The 22,104-nt window shown below is 42.9% G+C and overlaps 1 protein-coding gene across 1 annotated transcript in view; it reads right to left on the bottom strand.

The window, feature by feature from the left end:
* The window catches only part of SLC15A2 (solute carrier family 15 member 2), an 89,576-nt gene extending 68,379 nt beyond the window's left edge, over positions 1-21,197 (bottom strand). Inside the window, exons 1-2 of the mRNA XM_056496951.1 lie at positions 21,111-21,197; positions 2,650-2,846 (exon numbers count right to left, since the gene is read on the bottom strand). Of these exons, the coding sequence (XP_056352926.1) occupies positions 2,650-2,698 (49 nt within the window). The 5' untranslated portion in view covers positions 2,699-2,846; positions 21,111-21,197. The remainder of the gene's footprint in view (positions 1-2,649; positions 2,847-21,110) is intronic.
* Between the last annotated feature and the right edge of the window lie 907 nt (positions 21,198-22,104).

The raw sequence follows: 22,104 nt of genomic DNA, 5'->3' as shown, positions 1-22,104 counted from the left end.
TTATCACCATAACCTATTTTAAGTAATCTTCTAGATGTTCAGTTCATTCATCTGCTTGCCTAAGGAAATATAAAAATTTACACCTATTGTAAAAGCATGAATAAAAGCTGATTGAGGAAAGTGGAGGCAATAATGTGCCCATAATACTAACAAGCTCACTTGCACTGCATTTCTCTTTAAAGGAAGATTTGTCTGATTATCAACAGGGTGTTGATTTAGACTGCTGCTAAAATTACCACTGTAAAAGTAAACCCACTTTTATTGCATTAGTACAGAGAACAGTTATGTACTGTTTAAACATTTATGTCTGTTGCTGGGGGTGATCAATCTCTTAATTATCAAGACAAAAAGGGTTCTGTGGTAAAATATGATATATTTACTGCGCTTGGGATACTTTTGAAGGGGCTAAAATTTACAAAATAAAAATCAACAAACCATTTTAGAGTAGAAATCTGCAAAGTTGGTAACAGAATCAGGTATAGAATTCATGCCATTCTTAGATTAGGCTGTTTGACAAAGCCAAGTGAGGGCAATGCTCTAGAATGTAAGATTCCCATTAACTTTACAGTTCTGAACAGATTTATGTGACTGCAGCTATATTTTGGGGTGAATGTTTCTTGCACTGATATTGCACAAATTCTTGCACAATTTTTCTAAATGTACCAGCAAGAGTATGAACTACATGCCCTACTAAGAGTCAGTCACCTTCAGTGATAACTATATGCATTTTGGTTACTCTTTACACGGTTCTCTGGTGACCTGAAACTTGAGATGTAGAACTCAAGTTTTCTTTGGCAGCAATGTCACCCTCCTCACATTCATGCATGCCTAATCTCAATTCTCTAATGAATCACAAACAGCAAAGGAGGAAGAAGTCTGTGTGCAATCTGCATGGCTTTGAAATGTGCACTATCCTAAGAAATAAACCAGGAAGAAAACATTTTATATGAGCCAGCAGAGAGTTTCTTGGATCTCCCAGTGTCCAAGTGCCATCAATTTCTGCTAAGTGGAGACCATTAAAGCTGGAAATGTATCTAGAGCTATTCTTCCTTTGGTTTCAGCACACTCAGTACTGATTCAGTCCTTGCTCAGAATTCCAACTGCTCAACAAAAACAGCAAGATCTGCTCTGGCCATTGTGAACACTGTGCCTTGTGACTGTTTCTCATTCAGCAAAAATCAAGAGTGGCTGGACTATGGGCTTTTCAGCCCTACACAGCTCACAGTCAGCTCAGCTGCAGCTCCTCTCCATAGCTATACTCTGGTCAGCAAGGACAGGGAGTTGGCAGCAGGACTAGAGGGCAACATGAAAAACACCAGTTGGAATCACTTTTGTGGATCATTTACAGAAAACACATTTTAAAATAAAAAACACATTTAGCTGAAGAACATTTTGTGAGTCAGTCACTTGAACGCAGCAATGAGGAGCACTTTGGAGAGCACTCAGAATTCAGTTCTTTTCAATACAGCTTCATTATGAGATTTGCATAGACTTGCAGTTGGGTGATGTTGCTGGGTAGGAGCATTGGTTTGAGTGACTGATAACCCTGGTGGTGCAGGCTGGGTGGGAAGGCTGAATGCTTGAAATGAGCATCACAAGATTGCCTTTTGGACTGCCATTGTAGACCAGATCTTCTCTGAAAGAAACTCATTGGGTCAAACATTTCAAAAAAGTGAGATCATAAAGATTTAATGACTGATCAGAGAGATTTCTAAGATACCTCCCTCACTGAAGTAATGGAACTACCAACAGACAGACTATATGAAAGAGAGAAAATCCTGTAATTCAGTCTATTTCACTGCATGAGAGGTGGCACAGTAAAGGAAAATCAGGTTGTTAAGGTATCCTGGTTTCAGTCCTCAGCTTTGTCTCATCTTCCTGTCATGATCTCGGGCAAACAACTTGACCTCTCATAACTTTAGTGCCTCAGTTTTGGAATAGGGAAGATTCTGCACCCTTGATTACTTGGCTATTAAGCAACTTGAGTGAGCATTTCTGTGGGAATTTGTACAGTATCTAGCACATGCTCTTTGTGGCTGTTTTGAGGGGAAAAGTTCCATCTTTTATGTACTATTGTAAACACCACTAATTAATAATCACTGGAAGTTTTCCATTGCTTCTATACAGTTCAAGAGAGGTGTTCCCATTCCCAGGCCACAGAAGTGAGTAGAACACACTGAATTCCTCATGCCTTCATCAAAGGACTTCAGCTGGGACATTGGCTGTCTGTGGGTTAAAGGTTTTCAGCAACCCTTCGAAGGCACTGGCATTGCCTGTGGAGTCTTCAGCCCAAACAAAAGAGAAAAGACCCTTCAGGTCTTTTGGGACTTAGAGCAAAAGAAATCTTTATTTGAATTGAGGAAATCTTTAAAGAAGGGACTTCAGACCTATAGTGAAAAGGAAATGAAAAACATCTACACTGACAGCTCCAGTTAGGAGCAAACAGGCACAAAAGACTTTGAAAAACAACCAGCCTTTCATCTTCAATAGCAAGCTCAACAGCTCTGCACCAGCTGCTCTGTAAACAGTATAGCAAGGGAAAGAAAATCACTGGCAGCAAATGCATTAAACATGGCAATGTCTTCAGATGACATATTTTGTAAATTTCCTCCTTAAAAGTTAGGCCATTTCTTAAATCTAAAGGATTACCTGCTGTATAGCAGCAGAGACATTCTTCCACGCAGCTGGGCAGTTTCATCACCCTTATTTCTTGCCAAGCTTCCCATAATACAAGTAGGCAGTTTGGGTAAGGTGGGATATCAGGTGACTTGGGTTCATCTCCTGAGTCTGCTTTGCATTTTCTGAGGGACCTTTAGGAAAGCACTTCATCTGTGGGACCTGTTTTCCTGTGGAAAGAAAAGGAATTATTCTTTTGTCTTAAAGCAGTCAGCACTTTGTAACAATCATGTGCAACTTTTTATTGACTGTGGATCCATAAGAACTTTTTCAGGAGACCAGTACACACTGCTTGGGAAACTAAAATCTCTTAATAGAGTGATTTTTCCCAGCTCTGGATCACAAAGGAATAGCCCAGGACCACCCAAACATGCATATCACAGGATGAACTTATTCCAAAGTGTAAGCTCCTAAACATCAAATAAGGCAAACTTCAGCTTAGATTTGGTATGGTTTAATTTAATTAAGTCATGTCATGTGAAATATTAACCACTCTAAGCAAAGGGTAAAAGAAAACACTGAGAATCACTATACAGTATTTTGGATGCTGAAACAAGGAAATATGCTCAGCATCTATGTAGAAATATGGGGAGGGATTGCATCCTCTGATCAGTTTGGTTATTGGGATCAATTGACACTGAAGTGTAATTTTCTCCAGTTTCCAAATTCCTTTCTAATATGAGAGCTATGTTAGAAATAAGCACAGTTAAGAACACCAACCATCATTTCTAATGCCTGTGGTAAGGCATGACAACACCTTTATCTTTCCACCTTCTCTTCATTCCAGAATCTATTGGGATTCTGGTCACTTAAACTTCCTAAGCCTCATTTTGCTAACAGAAGAATAACAACACCAGACATTTCCAGAGTGCACCAAGGCTTAACAGTAACATAATATACTTAATACATCTGTGCTGTTTAAAAACCACTACAGGTTCTTTAAGTAACTGGCTGCCTTTGCAGGGAAGCAGCTGAAGATTGTTCCTGCAGCCACGTTTATTCTGCTCATGGTAACTCAGAGTCATAACCAACAGTGAACAAATCCTACTCAGCACCTGACACCCACGGAGCCCTAAATGCTCCATTGTGTAGGTCACAGCTCCCTCTCACCTCGCACTTGACAGTCCCATGAAAGGCACCTGACACTGCTTAGGGGGAAGTATTCAGGGCTCCCATCTGTCCCTTGGTCTTTGCCAAGGTGTCATCCAAAGATTTCCACAGCAGGAAGCCTTTGCCAGCTCCTCCACTGCTGGCTAACTGGCTGTTGCTACACCAGATGCTTTCCCTTCAATCAGGCACGGATAGGTGACTCCTCAGGAACTGGCTTGAGAAGAGTGCAGCTGTCTCAGTCTGCTAAAATAGGCACTTTAATTTGTTCTCCCCACTTTGACCAGTGAAATAACATACAGGCATCTGCTCTCTTTAATTTGCTGCCAAGCAGCCCCAGGGTTTCAGGAGACAGCATTTGGTGATGGCACTTGTAAGAAACCTGAACACTTGTCCAGCTGGTATCTGCACACTTACTAACCACTCCAGTGTGGGGAACAGCAACACTGCATCCCATATGTTCTCAGGTCTGCACCTCATGTCCTACAGCAGATAGCATTGGTGGGCTCAATCCCACACTTTAGAGCAATTTTGCTAGCAAAGTCCTTCAGCAGCTGAGTTGCTAGCAATACCTGGGAGACAGAAGCATGCTTTGCTCCCACTCAGTTCAGCATTAAAAATCTTATCTCCTTTCCTCAAAGTTGACTCAGGCAGGAAGTAGAGCCTGTGGAAAGCCAGTGTTTTACATAGCCTGATGTGGTGGGTCCTTAGGACTCAACTTGAAGAGTGTCCTTTAGCCAGAGACATGACATCTTCAAAGGGGGAGCACAGACTGGCTGGCACAGAGCTAAGCTTAAAGAGCCCTGGTGCAGTTGGGACCCTGTGGGGATCCTCCTTCCTGTTTTAAGGGAACAGCATTAAGAAGTGTTGTCACATGGCCACTAGAGACAGCCACTAGTTAATGACAAAGGCAAATATCCTTCTGCCTTGGTCTCAAAACCAACCTCCTTTCTCTCTCTGGCATCAGCAGCCCCTCAGCAGTGACAGCCATAATAGAACAAAAACCCTTATCCCTCCTCATGGTGTTATTATCCTGACAAAAAAAGGGGAAACTGAGGCAGAGAGTAAGGTGGCAACTTGTCCATGGCTGCTCAGGGCATTTCAGACAGTCAGCAGGCTACATGAACTACTGGTCTGTGGGCAGCATCTGTTTGCCTGCTGCAGCCTCAGGAAGCCAAGCTCTGCAGATGGGAGGATGCTTTTTTTGGGTATCTACATAAGAATACCAGGATGACCAGACCCTGATCTGCAGCAAGGTTAAGCACCTGTCAGTGCCTGGGCAGGCAGAAGAAGGGGAGATCTTTTCCCTGCTCCCCAGTCCAGCCTGCTTGTCACCACAGCACAACTGACCCCAATTCAAGCTGCTGACACTTATTTTCAGGGTGTTTTAGAGCCTCGTTATTTGTGAATGCCTTTTTGTGTAGCTCCATTGGCACTAGCACAGCCTGTTCCCAGCCTGTTCCAGCAGCTCCCCAATGACTGAGGTGACAAGCTCCAAACAAGGCATGGGCTCTGAGCAGGTCCTCAATGGGGTCACTCAGAGAAAACAAGCATCTTGGTGGATCTTCCCCCCTTTTCCAGCTTCATGTCCCTGTACACAGCCTTGCAGTTTCTGCTCTCCAAAAGCTCAGTGCAGAGACTGCTTGGTTAAAAATACACATATACATTTTTGAATCCCCAGCAGCAGGCTGGGTATTGACAAATTGCATGACACTGGGAGAAAGGCAGCAGAAATGGCTTCTGGGACTGATTTGTGAGGATCATATTAAAACAGACTATATCCCAACTAAGTAGTGGGCTTGCAAGGCTCCAGGCAGGGAGCTGGCTGCACACATCAGGGAGATAAATGCTAAAAGGAAAAATCCACAATATCTGCAGTTACTGTGAGAATCCTGTATTTAAGAAAGACTTCTCCAGTGGGGTTGCTACATAAACTGGCAGCCAAGGACCAGTACATGAAATGCTCACTGCCCTCTCCACATCTCATCTGTACATGCTGCCATGCTCAAATTAGGGAAGAGACAAGTATGTCTTCAATCAACTTCTCAGCACACAGAGCAGGTAATAAAGTGTTGGGTTAGAGAAAGAATTAACTGAAAAAAACCAGCATTACCAGGAGAGATGTGTATCCACTTTGATCAACAGCCCGCCTCCAACACCAGCCAAAGATGCTCAAGGAAAAATGCAGCAACAGGGCAAATGCCACAATCCCAAATGCTCCTCCAGCTCTTCCATCTTCTGAGTTTGTAGCTCAGATGCTTCTATTCCAGAGGAAATTATTGACAAAGAGATCCCTAGGTGGGAGATCAGAGCAAAGTCTCCTGAGAGTTGAAAACCTCCAAAAGCATGCCAGGTGAGTGGTGATGCTCGGGAAGAACACTGATCTCTGTGTACAAGCAATTTTCAAAGGAAAACAGTTGTGACCTGTGTGACAAGCCTTAGTGGGCACCTCAGTCTCTACAACATGGCCAGTGTGCAACATTTTTCTTAAAGACATTTCACATTTGAAATTATATTGAAGCTTTCTTTAGGCAGCATGCTTTTCCTGTCCCATATAATTTTGAGAATTCCCTCTTAGTAAGCATGGCTGGGAGCTGTGGCACTTGAGCCACTTTGCACAGTAACTCCTTTCTGCAGGGCCTTTTCCAGGGCAGTGGCTCCAGCAAGCAGAGTCTGCATTTTGACAGAGTTGTTTTGCTGCTGCACACCAACATGTACCTAATCCAGCTCTGCTGCCTTTTTATCAAACCCTTGCTGTATCTGCAGGCACAGCACTGCTCCCAGACCTCTATTTACAAGTCACACCTTCTTCACTGCCAGAAGGGGAATTACTTTTTTCCAACAACAATAAACACCATTTATTGAATACTGAATGCAGTTATCAATGCTGGCTAGCCTTGGCTGCTCAGGAATAAAGACAAGGAGCTTTCACACACACAAGTAGGAGGTCCAGTCCTGACTATGCTGTTGAAAGGGTACAAAGCTAAAAAGCATCCTCAGAAACATCCACAATCAGATGAGATTGTTCTTGTTGTCAAAGGCTAAATTTCCCTATTTATGATATTCAGCATGAATGTCTTATTTTTCTTTAAAGTGTGACATTTGAATTTCTCTGTTATAATTTCACAAGTAGCCTCCTGTGTCAGTCAATAGAAAACTATTAAAAAATAACTGCTTCAAATTCAGGCAAAAATAATCCAAATAATCCAAAATAATCCAAAGCCCAAGAAAATAGCCTATATCATTGCTACAATAAAAAAGATACTTATATAGCAAAATACTCCTAGTTTTTAATTTTACATTGACAGTGTTAAAAAATTTATGCAGTTGTCCTACTGGACATGGGACATGGCTGATGGGACACAGAAGTACTCAAAAGCAGCCCACAGCTGAACGTTCTAAAGCAGCATAAATACAAAGGAGAAACTGCTACTTTAACTATCCTCAAATAATTGTGGAAGAAGAGCATTCAAGCAGTACTGGACAGGCTGCAAAGTTTTCTTTTTCCTCTCCAACATCCCCAGCTGCAAGGTCAGAAGTCGGAAAGGGAAAACCACAAGGAACTGGCCACGTTACTGTTGGGCTGTCACTCTTCATGGGATGACTTTTCAGTGCATTAGAGGCATTTCTGAATTAAAGCTAGAGTTTTAACACAAAAGATTTCTACACACTCCATGAAAAAAATCCCAGGCCAAAATGCCAAGGGAAAAAAATCTGGTCTTCTTTTTCCAAGCCACTTCCTTTTTCTACTGGCATTTTCTTGTTACTTCAGGTTTTTTTATTATTGTTCTTCACTTTCTTTACCAATGAACTTGTTCACCCTGCACCTGGACTGGACTGAGCAGACCCATCCTGCAACCAATCACAGCAAGTCACTCAACTCAAAAGGTAAATGGTTAAACCCACATTAGAGGTCAGGAATGAGTAAATACTGCCCTGAAGGGTTTTATACTTGGACACAGGTAAGTGTTTGTCTTACTAGGAAGCTGCTTTAATTCATTGTTCTCAGCTAAATCAACTAAAGAACACAAGCAAGCTACAGACATGCTGAAGTGCAGGAAATCTCCAGTACATAACAGTGGCCAGCACACAAAATCAAAATAACTAATTCAAATGCTTAAACATTGTCAGCTGAAAATAACTATATCATTACACTTTATTATTTAGAGGTCTTGAGTGCTCTAGTAAGACAACTAATTTAATCTGACCTCTTCTCATGGGTAAAGCTCAGGCTCTGGGCCAAGATGACAACCTTCATGTCAAGAGAGTAGAAGTGTTTTGTACCCTCCTCCATAAAACACCTGGCAGGGCACAGACACAAGTCCTTTGTCCAACACACAAGTTACAGGCTAGTGTTGAGCACACCATGAAACGAGATAAGCAAATCATCCTCAAAAATCAGATCTCCTGATTGCAGGAATGGATTTACCAGCTTTATCCCTGCAGCCAAATGGCACATTGAGTTCATCCAGCCTGAGCAGAAGGAATGCCTGCATTCTCCCACAACACCAGTTCAGTCAGGCTCTTCTCAGTGAAAATCTGGGTTAATTTCAGGGGTCAACACCTGAGCTCAACTGCACAAGGCAGCTTACACACACAGTCTCCTGTGGCTCCTTTACCTGAACAGAAGGAATAAACCTCCACTATGGCCAGCAGATTTCATAGTCCTTAATATATGTGATGGGCTGGACTGAGAAGTAAGGAACAGTCAGCTGGGGGTGTTTGCTTCAGAATCTTTTCCTAGCAATGCCAAAAATGCCACCAGCTGCTACACCTCAAAGCTCTGGGTCTTTGTCCTGTCTGGTGGAGCAATGGGATTGCATAAGCAGTGAGGACCAGGCACTGAGGACTCTGCTGAGCCTCAGGACCTGTTTCTACAAATGGACTTATCACATGCTTCTGCACCATAAATCTCCCTTGTCAGTCACACCAAACCTCTCAGGAGGAGAAGCAGCCAGGCTATGAATTACTGTCCAGCTCTTCCTCTCCATGGGTGCCTGCACACCTGCAGGAAGGAAGGATGGACACACTTAACTTCCCAGAACTAGGCAGCAAAAATATGATCTTTCCAATGTGGATGAGTCACTTCCAACTGGGTTATTAAGTTATTACATTGTATTATTATATTAACGTCATTGCCATTTTCAGGAGAAGATAAACCTCATTTTAATCTGCTCTTAATTGAAAGCTTATCAAGAGACTGGCTCTATCCCTACACAGACAGGTTTTTTTTCTTCTGCTTCCCCTCCCCCCTCTCCATACGCTGCATTCTATGATGATGAAAAGAAACATCTCTATTCATTAGAGAAAAATCAGCTTGGAGTCGATCAGGCCTGTTAACCTACAGCCTGGGCTGTTATCAGAGAGCAGACCTTTCCTCACAACAAAAAAACTGTTGGGGGCTGCAGCTTGGCAGCCTGTTGCAAGGGATTTGCTGCTCGTTTTTATGTTGGGGTACTTGACAGTTTCCATTAGAGGATGTGAGAATATTAAAGATATTTGAGCAGCTCTGGAAGAAGGTTAAGTATATAATGCAAGTTGACTGTGCAGATTTTAATTACAGATTCCCCAAAAAATCCATAGAAACTCTGATTAAACTCCTAATTACTTTTAAAGAAGTGAATAAGCGGTCAATAAGATGAACAGCAGCCTCTCTTCTTTCTTTTTCTTTCTTCTTCTTCTGAGCAAGCTGTACAGTGATAGCAACTGCAGATGTATTATCACAGGCAAGTTAACAGAAGACCAAGGGGGAAACATTTCTCTAAAGACTCCTTGGAAAGAACTTTTTGTGACATCTTCAATACCAAGGCTGGCCCTGAAATCAATCAGGTCACGGTGATTTACACTGGCAAAGGACGTGCCTGTTACCTCCAGCTGTGACTTCATGTTGCAGGATTGCATTGGCTTTTCCAGCAGAGCTCTGCCTCCCCACACAAGCAGTGCTGGCCTTCAGGGAGCTGTGGTGGAGTTTCACACCTTGTCCAGGTTAGGGAGGTGATGCTCATAGAGATGTGGACCTTGTCATAGAGGTCAGAGCTTTACAAACAGCCTTCCCAAACATGTCACATAACCATGCTGAGCAGCTTCACTGACCCCCCCCTCTGTCAGCCCATGGAGCTGGCAGCACATCTTCCCTGAGAGCAGCAGTCCAAGGTCATGACTCAGTCACAACTCCTATCTCCACATCTGAAGATGTGGTGCCTCTGTGCTAAGCAGAGCACCAGGTCCTGGCATACAGAAATACCCTTATTCCAAGGGGACTTCTTACTGGCTGGGAAGAAACTTCTCAGCCCCAAACCTGTGGGTCATGTTTCAGCTCCTCTACCCAGGTCCAGCCCTGCAAAGTGGATGCACCTGATATCCATACCCATTCTGAAAAACAAAACCAGTAAGACCTCCTCAGAACTTGCTCAAATCTGCTGAAATGGCAAATAAACTTTTTTCTTGTGAGCTTAGCTGAGACCCACAGTAAACCATAACCCATGTTCCTCACCCCCATGAGCATCAGCCCTCTCTTTTATGGCAGTTTCTGGCTCTCCCTTAGCCAGAGCTTTGCTTCAGCTGTGCCAGAGGAGGACAAGCCCTGCTCACTCTGGGCACAACAGGGCTAAAAACAGTAAAAAAGAAATATCTCCCCTAAAGTAATTCAAATTCTGAAGGTGGGACTCACTCTGAGATGGTGTACAGCAGCAACACACGCTGTGCAAGCAGTGACTGTCCCCAAGGCACAGCCATGCTTCATCTTCCTGTCTTCTCTCCAAGCCATTATTGTTTATTTTGCTGTCTCCAATGCCCATAACTTTAACTCTGCGAATAACTTTAATTTCCCCATCACAGGAAGTAGAAGGAGAGTGCTTCTAGGGGAACAGCTATTCTAGGGGAACAGTTGCCAAAATCTCCACTTATACCACTGCCAGATATTTCTAGCTAATGGACATGTTTGTAAAACAGCCCCCCAGCTGCTGAGGGGCAGTAACCACCAATCTCCCCATCCCTGCCCATACTGCAAATGCATTTTATATTCCATTATGTGGCTGGAACTGTCCTCATTGTATCTGACTGCCCAGGTCTCACATTTTTATCTGTCACAGGCCTTTCAGACTAGTCCCCAGATATGAAGAGACCATAACCAGAGGATGCAGATTCCCTCTGGTAGATTTGTTGGCTCAAGATGACTAAAGCCATATTGTGCTCTGCATACAGGGAGAGCAGGGCTCAATACAAGCTTGGAGCTCTCAAGGTTTTTGCTATAGAATTAATTTTGTCAGAAGAAACATGACCAAAATAGCAAGGCTATAGGGCATGAACATTCAAAGACTGATCTGTTGTTTTTTTTTTTTTTGGAAGAGATCTTCAGTGAGGCCTTCAAGGGGAGAAAAACACCCTAATAGGACATTTGCATTAGAAAGAGGAATAGATTTTGGGGTGTGTTGGATAATTCAGTAAATTCCTAAGCCTTGATCCAGTGGATGGGAGGAAACAGAAAGAAGCTTGGAAATGGAAGGAGAGAAGGAGCTTGTTCTGCAACCAAAGCTGTGCAATAAGGCATATGTGGCTTCCAGTGACAGTGTGAGAATTTACAGTATAATAAAGATATATATGGCCATTTGGAACAAGCTATTTCTAACATAAAATGACTCTGTATATTGATTGCCCCAGGAATTTGTACAGAACACTATTTCCAGACATATAACTGAGGATATTATTTACTCACTATAAAAGCCGGATGAATGGCCAGGCTCCAGGAGGGTGTGAGGCAACAGCAGTTGTTCATTGACAGATGAATGGAAGGAGGTTTGAGCATGACAGAGAACATCAGGATACTGGGAATTATCCAACAGCTTTCACAAGTCACTGCAGCAGGTATGTCTGCTTGTTCCTGAAAAAGGTGAGGTCGCTTCAAGGCCCTCATGAGAAGGCAGGGGACCAACGTACAGGGGAAACATCACTTCTCCTCTGGAGCAGCACTGAGAAATGAGGTCTGAGGCTAACCAGTCCAGAAGGTACCAGGGCCTGAACCAGAGCAGGCTCTTCTACATCAGCATAAAAGCAATCACTTGAGGCCCCCAGCCATAGATCTCCAGCCAGATCCCACATCAGTCATGTCAGGTGTGGAAGAGACAACAGCCAAAGCTCAGCCTGTGCCTTGCTTCCCATGAGCCCAAGGCCAGACTGGCCTAAGACAGGTCCCCCTCAGTGCTAACAGTTACTGGCTTATTTCCAGCTGGATGGAAATGCCTAAATGACATTCTATGGAGTTCAGAGTTGACAGTTCCAGATCCCAGTTCCTCATCATGCAACACTCCATAGCATACTGGTGGTCAAAACAAAACGATGTTGCAGATTCCCTTGTCTCACAAGCAGATCATAAACTTCAAAGCATTTCCCAGGAAATGTGATGGACACATCAGCTGGGAATTTCCTTCCAAAGCAAAAACGAAGGGAAAGAGTCTGAAAATGAGGGGCAGTATAGAGAAACATCTTTTGGCCTCTCAGTAGATAAGGAAAAAGTAGGGCTATCCCAGAAATGGGGAATTCTCCAGGTTAGCAGTTCTACTGCAATCGTGTTTAGCATATTGACAGTTTTGCCTCAACTCCAAAAACGGGAACATGCAACACAATCTTGAGCGTTCGCCTCCCCATCTCCTTGCCTTTCACACTCCATCACAATACCAAGTCCAGCTAGATCTCCTAAGCAGAGCCTGCACTATTTCCATTATTGGTAAGTGTCCAGACCATCACAGCAGTTACATACAGAGCCCCTAAAGACTGCCCAGACAGGTGATGGGGTCTTGACTGATGATCTCAGCTCATCAGCAATATAAAAATAAACTTTCATGTGTGTTAGACTATGAAAGGGTGGTAAAACTGGGTTTTTCTTCAGCACAAAGCCATGCCATCGCAGTAGTATAGGGGACTGTGAAGGCTGAATATTCTTGTGCTCCTGCTGCCACCTAAAGGAAATGCCTCAAAAATGTTCAGAAATAGCCTAGAAAAAATATGTTCTGAAATATTCTGAAATAATGCAGTATAAAGTGGAGTGGCTTTAGCTTTTAGCTGAAGAAGGATCCATTTGGGAAAAGGACTATTACAAGCAGGGTATTTTTGTCTCATGGAATCAGCTATAGCATGCTGGCAGATTTTCAACAACCATGATGGTAAGTGGATGGGGTCAGGGAACTTTTGCAGTTCACAGAAGACTCCAGCTGTGACCATCCTGATGGCTATGGTCTAAGACCACAGATGAGAGGTTTGTATATGGGAGCAATATCTCTCATTACGTGAGCTGACCTAAAAAGAAAACAAAACAGCCTTAGGATCATAAAAAATCATCTTCAAATCATTTAGGGATAAACAGAAATACAACCAGTTCTTGTTCAGAAGATGCTTCTGAAAGTTGTCTTAAAAGCACCTGATTCCTCTGTTTGAATTCTTCCCATTATCCAGGGGAGACACCAGGTCCTTTGGTGCTTTTAAAGAGATGGTTACCAGGTCAGACCAACTTTAGAAATCTGATACCATGTCCTCTTTGGCCCAGGTGTTCCTGATGTTGGCTGCCTATGTAACTCACTTGGATTAATCCATTCCTTTGGATTTGTTTGCTAGAATTGGGTATGCTCCAATGGTATTGGAGGTAGCTGGGCAAAGGGGAGACATCTAACAGGAAACATTCCCATACTGTGCACAAAATAGCAATAACTTTGTTCAAGCTTCTATGCTGACTAAATGCCCAACACCAGAAGTTGTGTACAGTCAGCACTAGTGAGCCCAGGGAAATACTAAATTGCCTCGTAAACTGGAAGTCAAGTGGAAGTATTACTTAAATGCTCAAAAAGTATAATTTGCTGCTGCAGATCAATGAGTAGCCTTATTAAATAGGGGGAACATTACTACATGAGTTATGAAACTGGCTTTACAGCTTTAACTGTGGACTTTATATGTTAGTAACCTTCTGCTTTAGGAGTATGAGAATGAAGCCTCTTTAGTTTACCCCATGTATAGGCACGAGGGCACACATCAAAAATGTGCATCTAGTATTTGGAGCATTCAAGTACAGAAATTTCATTGTTATGTATCTGCAGGTAGAAGCACTCCTCATGAACAGGATGGAATCTCCCATTCAGGACACTGGTGAAACCTTCCAGGTATCTCCATATGAAATTATATGTTTGTCAAGACCAAGCAGTAGTGCATAAGCTTCTGTTCAAGCACACTCTAATGAATCATTCTATGACATGAATATCTGGCAAACTTATTACCTTCCCCACATATTTACTTTTTGGGATGAGTGAACACTGTGTTGTCCTTATTTCACAGTGAGTTAAGCTGAAATGCATATGCATTAAGCAATTTGCCCCAAACGATCATATTGCAATGCGTCATTTGATGAAAACTGCTGTTTCCTGGTGTTACTCAGGAAGCCATTTGACTCCCAGCCTGTGACTAATGTCTTGCCTGAGCAGTCTTGTCAGGAGATGTGATTTCTACACATGCTTTCCTTCTCCACGTGTTCCACAGAAACAGTATCTACCCACTTTGGCCTAATACTTTCCCCATTTATCTGAAATTTAGCTTCTCTTTAAAGTGGAGGAAGAAGCTATCTAGGGCACCAGGCAAAGATGGATATGACCTTTTAATTAAATGCTCTGAAACTGATGAGGAATTGAGAATGGAAGACAATATGTATTATTTTGAAAATGAGAATGAAAAAAAAATTCCCTTCAAAAGGATCATCTCCTTGTGATGCCTGTCTTGCTTTTACTCCCAGATTCTACCTCTGGTCCAAGATTCCTATGAATCCTCAAAACAAAGACAGCACAGAAATGATGGTATGCCCTGTTCCAAGGCATAGAGCAGCATTAACTTCACAGCCTGTTGTTCTCATGACTGATGTCAGAATATGCTTGATATCAAAAGATGGAAGCTAACAGAGAAATCAGAATGATGGGATTTTATCTAATCATTAATTTCTCAACTGCTCAAACTGGAAAGTACTTTTTTCCTTCAGTATTCCATTGTTTTCTACAGAATAAAAGAATTCCCAGAGTCTTTAAGCATAGAGGCAGTCAGGTAACTCCCACTCTGAAAGTGTGACCACAGATGTGGGACACCTCTCACATACCTGTAGCTAAACAAAAGTGACACCTGTAGTCTAACCCAATGAGACCCACTCTCACTGAGATATTCTTTTAATCACTGGAGGAATACCAGTTCTTCTGGTAGGCCATTTACCTGTTCATCTCCAACCCTTTTCTTGGGAAGAGATGAAGTCTTCTCAGCCTATCATTAGATGACTTGCAGGGAGAGAAAAGGACTTCTGCCCCCAAAGATTCAGGAGGCTGCCAAGGCTTTGTGCCAAGTCCTGCACAAATACAAGCATGGGGAACTACTCAGAAATCTCCTCATTTCTGTTTTTGTCTCTTCCAGTAAGACAAAGAAAACATACACATTAACAAAGGAAATCACACACATACCCCCTCTCTAAGACAGGAGCATGCATTTCATATTCTAACCATCCAAAATGTGTTCCTTGTAGCCTGGGGGTACCATTTCTTATCTGCAAGCAGGAGACACCTGCAGGCCAACCTTCACTGTGGTAAATGCCAAAGAGGTCTAATAAGAGCCAAAGTTAGTATTTCAAATAACAATAGACCACAGAAAAGAAAAGGAGCAGCAGGGCCTTTGGAGCATCCAAGGCTGACAGTTTGGAGAGCAGAGAGCTTGGGGGGCAGAGAAACCCAGGCTCTGCCCCTGGATGCTCTCTCACATGTACAAGTTCATGGGCAATTCTGTAAAATTATTATTTCACCTTTTGTGAGCTCAGTGCTAATTACAGGAGTCTAGACTAGGAGCAAAACCCAAGGCATTAGAGGCCAATGTTTTTAGGCCAGAAGGTAAAAAGGAACACAAGCAATAAAGAGAATTGTTTTAAAGATATGAACTACCTGCAAGGGGACTAGAAGACCTATAAAAACAAGGCAAAGTGAGTTAGGAGGATTATTAAGGAACCAGAAAGAGATATTGAGTATCAGACTTACAGAGGGGTTCCCAGGAAGCATAATGCACTGTGGACAAGCCTGCACCAGACAGAGAGTAAACAAGGCGATTACCCCAGTAAAAATGTTAGGAGTGAACTGGAGTCAGCAGGTGATGAAATGGGGGGATTTATGAAGTGATTTTTTTCTTTCTGCCTCTGTGCAGTGAGGAGGAGCCAATGCCATGACAGAAACAATATATCTGGGAGGGAAAGAAATAAATAAGTGCAGATAGCCACAAAAGTGGTGCTGGAAAATATAGGGCAGTCACCATCGCCAGATACATGAAACACCCAGTTAAAAGAGAAAATGCACCTAACAGCTATATGGGAAATGGAGATAACAGCCAGAGAGCATCAGATCTAAGGAATCTAACAGTGCTGGCAAAGGAACTCAGTGTATTACCACAGCACTGAGACACCCAAGCAGGACCAGGGGAACCAGCAGGCAAGGAGAATCCTGACATCCCAGCACTATGAGTCTCTTGCAAGTACCCTGTGAAGCCCCATCTCACCACACCCTGCAGAGCTCCAAGGCATGGCTAATCCATGTACACACCAGAAGAATGGCAGATCCAGAGCACAAAGGAATTTGACAATCTGCTTGTAACATTACTTTGATGTAGTCCCAGAAAAATAGGCAAAGTCTTATACTTCATTATAATATTCAGGTAGGAAAAAATTATTTGCTCAGATATGAGTGGAAGCCTTAAGCAGGACAGCCAGAAGGCTAATGCCATAGCCTTTAGTGGAACTCTGAGGACCTGTCATTAGCTCTGCCCACGAGCCAGAGCAGACACTGGACACTCACTGTACATCGTTCTTTCCACTAAGACCAAGGAACAAGACTGTGAAGGTGGAAGAGGAGAAACTGACACATAAAGTATTACAGAGGCTTGGCTTCTTCCTTCACAGAAGTCCATGGCATAAATGGCAATTCCTAACAAGCCCAGTCAACTAGTACAGTTACTAGAATTAAAAGGGAGTCCAATCCATTTAACTGATCTATTGACTTTTACATTAGCCCCTCAAAAATCCCCATTTCAGATGGAAAGAAGATTTGCAAGGAAAACAGAAAGTACATAAAATAGCTATATTTCACCTCTTCCTTAAACTCCTGATGTGGGTGGTAAGCACAGGCATGGGGGAGTGATGATATTAAAACATCAGACTGTTTGCAAACAAAACTCACCACCCCTGCTCTAACAAATGCTTCTGCATGGGGTGAGTTCTACAGAACAACACTGTCCTCATAAAAGTGTCCAGAAAGGAAGTGCAAAAATTCCAAGGCTGATCCTGACACACACTTATCTCAGGTACTTGCTTGTATTCCCACAGATATACGCACAAGATTTTTCCTTAGAAATAAGGCATAACAGATTAATTCCAAAATGTGAGTAGTCCCATGCTTACTATAAGTAGGGAGTACACTTTCAGATTTATGTGATCTGTTAGGGAACAATTGCCCAATGCTGTCATGCCTATTTGGTAGCTGTTTCACTTCTCCTGACCCACAGTGAGCCCTTAATTAGTCCTTAACTAGTCATCTGTTGCAGTGATTAATAAGGTGAATTGCCACTCAGGAGATCTAATTTCCCTCCTGCTTCTTCTGTTGTGTCTATATGGAGAGAAAATTCTTTATACTAAGGATGGTATGGAGTGCATCTGCCTATTCCTGGGTTTTGTTCCTATTTCCACAGCAGTGCGGTTCAGGCTCAGTTCTCCAGGACAAATGAATTTTTAAAATTATATTTCCCATAAGCATTAGCTCAAAGGACTGTATATGGCAAATTTACAACTCCTTCCATTTGTCTACAGAAAGATGAGGAGCATGACTGCTTGTAAATAACAGGCCTGAGGACATAAATCGTCTCTCTGCTTCCATCCCTCTGTCCCAGAGACTCTGAAGCCAAAAGCACACAGTTCATTACCACTTAGTTGTTATTTGGCCAAGTTTCAAATAGCATAAATGTGCATCTGCATGTGACAGCTGAGGATCAGTTCAGCCTTGTGCTGTGCGTGGCAGCAGAGGTCATGCTGGCTGAAAGGGAACCTTCACAGGTTCTGCATGTGCCCAGGAGAGCTCAAGAGATCAACACAAGAGGGGAAGAGACAGTCAGCCTCTGTGAAGTTATTGCCCTGTCTTTTCTTCTGAGCTCTGCAGAGCCAGACCTTGCCCAAGGGGTAAGACAAAGCCACAGCACCAGATAGAATCCACTGGCATCACAAGTCTGAGGGATCCAAAACAGCAAGACCTACATCCAACTGTACCACAGGTTCCTATTCGATCAGAGACATGACCTTCCCTTCCATTCCTCCTTTTGTGGTGACAGCTGTGCAACTTTTACCTCCTTCCCAAATGCATTGAGGCTTAGCACATTGATTTGTGTCAGGAAGAGGGCAGAGCAGACACCACTCCAATTGCAAAGCAGTGTCTGGCAGACGCAGGTAACCAGCTGAGTGATGGGTGCTACAGGAACGCTCACAAGTAAATAATAAATCTGTCTGGGCTGTGATGCACATTGCACAGCAACTAATGCTTCCCTCTGCAAAGATGATGCTGAAGAACAGTGTCTGGCTGCGTGCTCAGAGGCGACCTGCCCCTGTACACAGGATAGCTGTGCGGGGCCCCACCACACTACCCTGACTTTGAAGAATATTATAGTAGCTTTAAAACTCTCAGATATTAAGAGATCATTACTCATTGTCTCCTCAGAACTGATGGAGTCCTTGCCCTACGTGTTCTCCATTTAACAAATGTCACTGTTTTACAACACACTTCACTGAGGAACAGAGGAATCTTTCAGTCCAAACAGAACCGCGACAGATTTAAACAGCCAGGAGCGCTGAGCGCTTGCTTGGGAGCAAAGCAGCTCTGCAGCCTCAGGTCAGGGTAACAAGAGAGAAACTGCTCTTAGCAGAAGGGCTTTTGCTGGCAAACCCTGTCCTCCCTTGCAGCCACTTACAGGCTGCACAGCAGACCCAGCAGTGAGGCTGAGGTGTGTCCAACATCATGCGGGAAGCCAGTAACAGATTTAGGGCTCATATATTACAGCTTCTGCTCAGCTGACCAGCTCCATACGGGATGAGCTCTGGATAGATACTGCAGTCAAGCCTCTGAGGTTGGAGTTGAGAAGGAGCTTCCCATCTGGGCAGCACTGGCTCAACCACACTGTTGTTTCTACTTCTGTGCAGTGGGTGACTGAGCTGACTTCAATTCATCACTATTTCTAGCAAATATAAATGTTTCCCCTATGCTAACCCAGAAGAGAATGTGAAACCCTATAAATTTAGTAATAGTAATCACTAACCTATATACCAGTAACATTGCAAAGGACAATTAATAATTTTACTCCTGTTAATACAGAAAAAAGTTTTATCATAGTTAAGTAATTTCTTTAAAATCTAAACTCAAGAAGGATAAAATGGCACAGAAAATCCACAGTATCATAAAAGCTTCCATTCCAGTGCACAATGGATTTAATACCATTATCTAAAGATAGCATGTGTTCCTTTTCTTCTGAAATCATCCATTTCTCATCTATGGTTAATTACTTTATATGAGAGATGCTTAAAAATTATTTCCCCCATGTGGAAAACTTGGATGAAAATGAGAACATTCTGCTTTAGAATCAAAATCCTCAGTAGAAAACTTGGGTTTTTTTCTTTTTCCTCATCTGCTCACAGCACTGTATTAAAAGCTTTGAGTTTTGGTTTTTTGCAAATATCATCTTCTCAGGCTTTTTTTTTTTTTCTCTCAAAGAAAGTAAATGCCCTTCATAATTTGCTGTTTTCTATTTCAAAACTAGAATTCAGTTTACATTAGGTCTAACCATGCATTGCACTGGTCTCGGTGCTACCACAACTGACTAATATCCAAAAGAACTCGAATTGCTGACAGACACTTTTGTTTTAGTGCTCTGACACTGTGTCTTGCACCACTACCCTGGGCTGTGCCCATTGGAACAAGAGCTGTGGAGGGGAGATGAATTTGCAGAATCAGATTCAGGGACAAGGGTACACAGTATTTTTTAATACATCTCCTTGTCTCTTCAGTATTGTGCCAGAGGCATTTTGGCAGTCCTCAGCACTGGTTTCTGGAGGCAGAGTGATTCTCTGCAACCACAGCAGGAACAGACTTTTTCACCTCTTACCCTGGAACCAAACAACCTTCCCCTGGGCCTTATCAGAGCCACCCACTTGTGAAATGGTTGTGCCAAAGGGGCCCAAAAGGCAGGAGGAACTTGGATGCTATTCCAGCTCTAATGTAATAACAGAGGTGCTGCTCAGGAGTGATGTACTATGTGTCCCTCAGTCCCTCCAAGATCCCAATTAATACGATTCCATTAACTTCGAAAGGTGTGCTAAGTAGTAATGCTCTGGGCCATTAATTCTGACAACGTCAGCATGCTCTTGCTGTGACATTTGCCTTAATTAGTATTATAACCCACTACCTTGACTGCAAGCTTCACAGGTAATAATTCACACCCAAATCCCCTATAAACAGAGTTCTGTGTGCTCTCTGCTAAAAACTGCACATGGTAAAAACAGCACAGGAGTACAGGATTTAAAATGTTAGAGAAAAGAAAAGGGGTTTAAAAGGTGTTATCGGAGTTATTGTATCTCTTTGAGCCTCAGTTACCCCCTAGGGGACTGTTAGGCTGCAAAACTGACCATTTATGGTGTTCTTTAGAGATCTCCCAAAAGCAATAGACCAAGAAAGTGTCCCTGCATGGCTTTAGTCTGTAGCAAACTCTAGGCACCTTGTAAAATCTTTATATGGGTTAGACTGAGCTCAAAAGGATTTGGTCTCTTGAAAATGAAAAGCAAGGTCCCCATCTACCCTGAAAACAGCCCCTGAACTACACAGACTGCTGCCAGAAATCTGTATGACATGTATGACTTTGGTTCTGCCTCGATGGGGACAAGGTGGTCCCCGGGGAGACAACCCCTTTTGGGGTATTTTCAGTTTAGAATGGAGAACATATGCCATAGGAGAACATATACCTGAAAGAGGAAAAAGAGAAACTTTCCCAGAATTTCTTCGTTTCTGCTATAATTTAAAACAAAACATTCTTACAGAAGGGATGATAAATGGTACCCAAGAAGACCACTGTAATAAGAAATAGGTGAGTACTGAAACACAAGGGAGCAAGTGATTCAGCCAAGGCCTGTCCAGCCACCAGGCACCCACGTACATGGTCTTCACAGTCATCTCCTGCAAAAGCAGCAGCCAAAACTCTCATCTTACTACAAAAACAATTTCCACAAGCCAAAGGATTAGGATACCTACCTTCCCTTTAGGATCCATTAGACATAGGAGCTTAGCTCATTTTCCCCCACAAGTTCTAAAACTTGAGAAGTACTAAGTACTGTAAACAGTCAGCAAAGCAAATACCAGTCTAGGCAGCATTTTCTGAATGAGCCAACTGGAAGAAACTTAGGAGAGAAAGAGTTGATGATGCCTTGCAACATCCAAGCTCTTGAGACAGATACAGTTTGGCCAGAAGTATTTGAAGGTCAAGTCTCCCAGAACATGCAGTGGTGCTAAAGGGCCAGATCTCAAGCAAGGCATGCTGGCAAGGTATCCTGCCAGTGGTATGGGCCAAACAGTCATGCAAAAAGGTGTAGACTGATGGAAAGACATGGATATTGAGTAAAGATAGAAAACTGAAACAAAAGATATCAGCTCCTTCGAAGACAGTCTGTTGGGGATTGACTCCAAAAAGTGACAGAGGTTGGGATGCACAGTGTCTCCTAAATGCTCTCTCATCCTCCACCCAGACACCACAGATGTTCCTGGTAACAATTCCTCTTTTAGCTAAATGAGATAACATGGATGGCTGAGAAAATGCCAAAAATGTTGTTCCCATATCACTACTTCCTTGTTTTTCCCACTAAGACTGCCAAGAAGACAGGCACTGGCTGCCAGTTAGAGTTTCTGATGACAACACTACTTCAGAAAGAATTCAGATGAGACCAAACAACTCATTTCCCCCCAGGACTTCATTTCCATCACCAGGGAGGAAAAGGTAATCCAACTCTGCAGGCCCTTGATGCTGAAGTCTGAGGATCCCAGTCTGATCCCTACTATACTCATGTAAATCAAGGCCTGTTTGTGCCACGGAGTCAGTGACATTTCACGACTGCAGAATTAATAAGGCACCAGATATCACCTTCCCTGGTGTGCATACAGAAAGGAGATGGAAGATAACTTGAATAAATTCACTGACATTTTCTTTACATGTGAGACTAGGCCAATTGCTAAAAGAAAGGAAGAAAAACTC

This window comes from Oenanthe melanoleuca, chromosome 7 (assembly GCF_029582105.1).
Source record: "Oenanthe melanoleuca isolate GR-GAL-2019-014 chromosome 7, OMel1.0, whole genome shotgun sequence".
Taxonomy (NCBI): Eukaryota; Metazoa; Chordata; class Aves; order Passeriformes; family Muscicapidae; genus Oenanthe; species Oenanthe melanoleuca.
The sequence above is the reverse complement of the archived record's forward strand: the minus strand, read 5'-3'. Positions and strand labels throughout refer to the sequence as shown.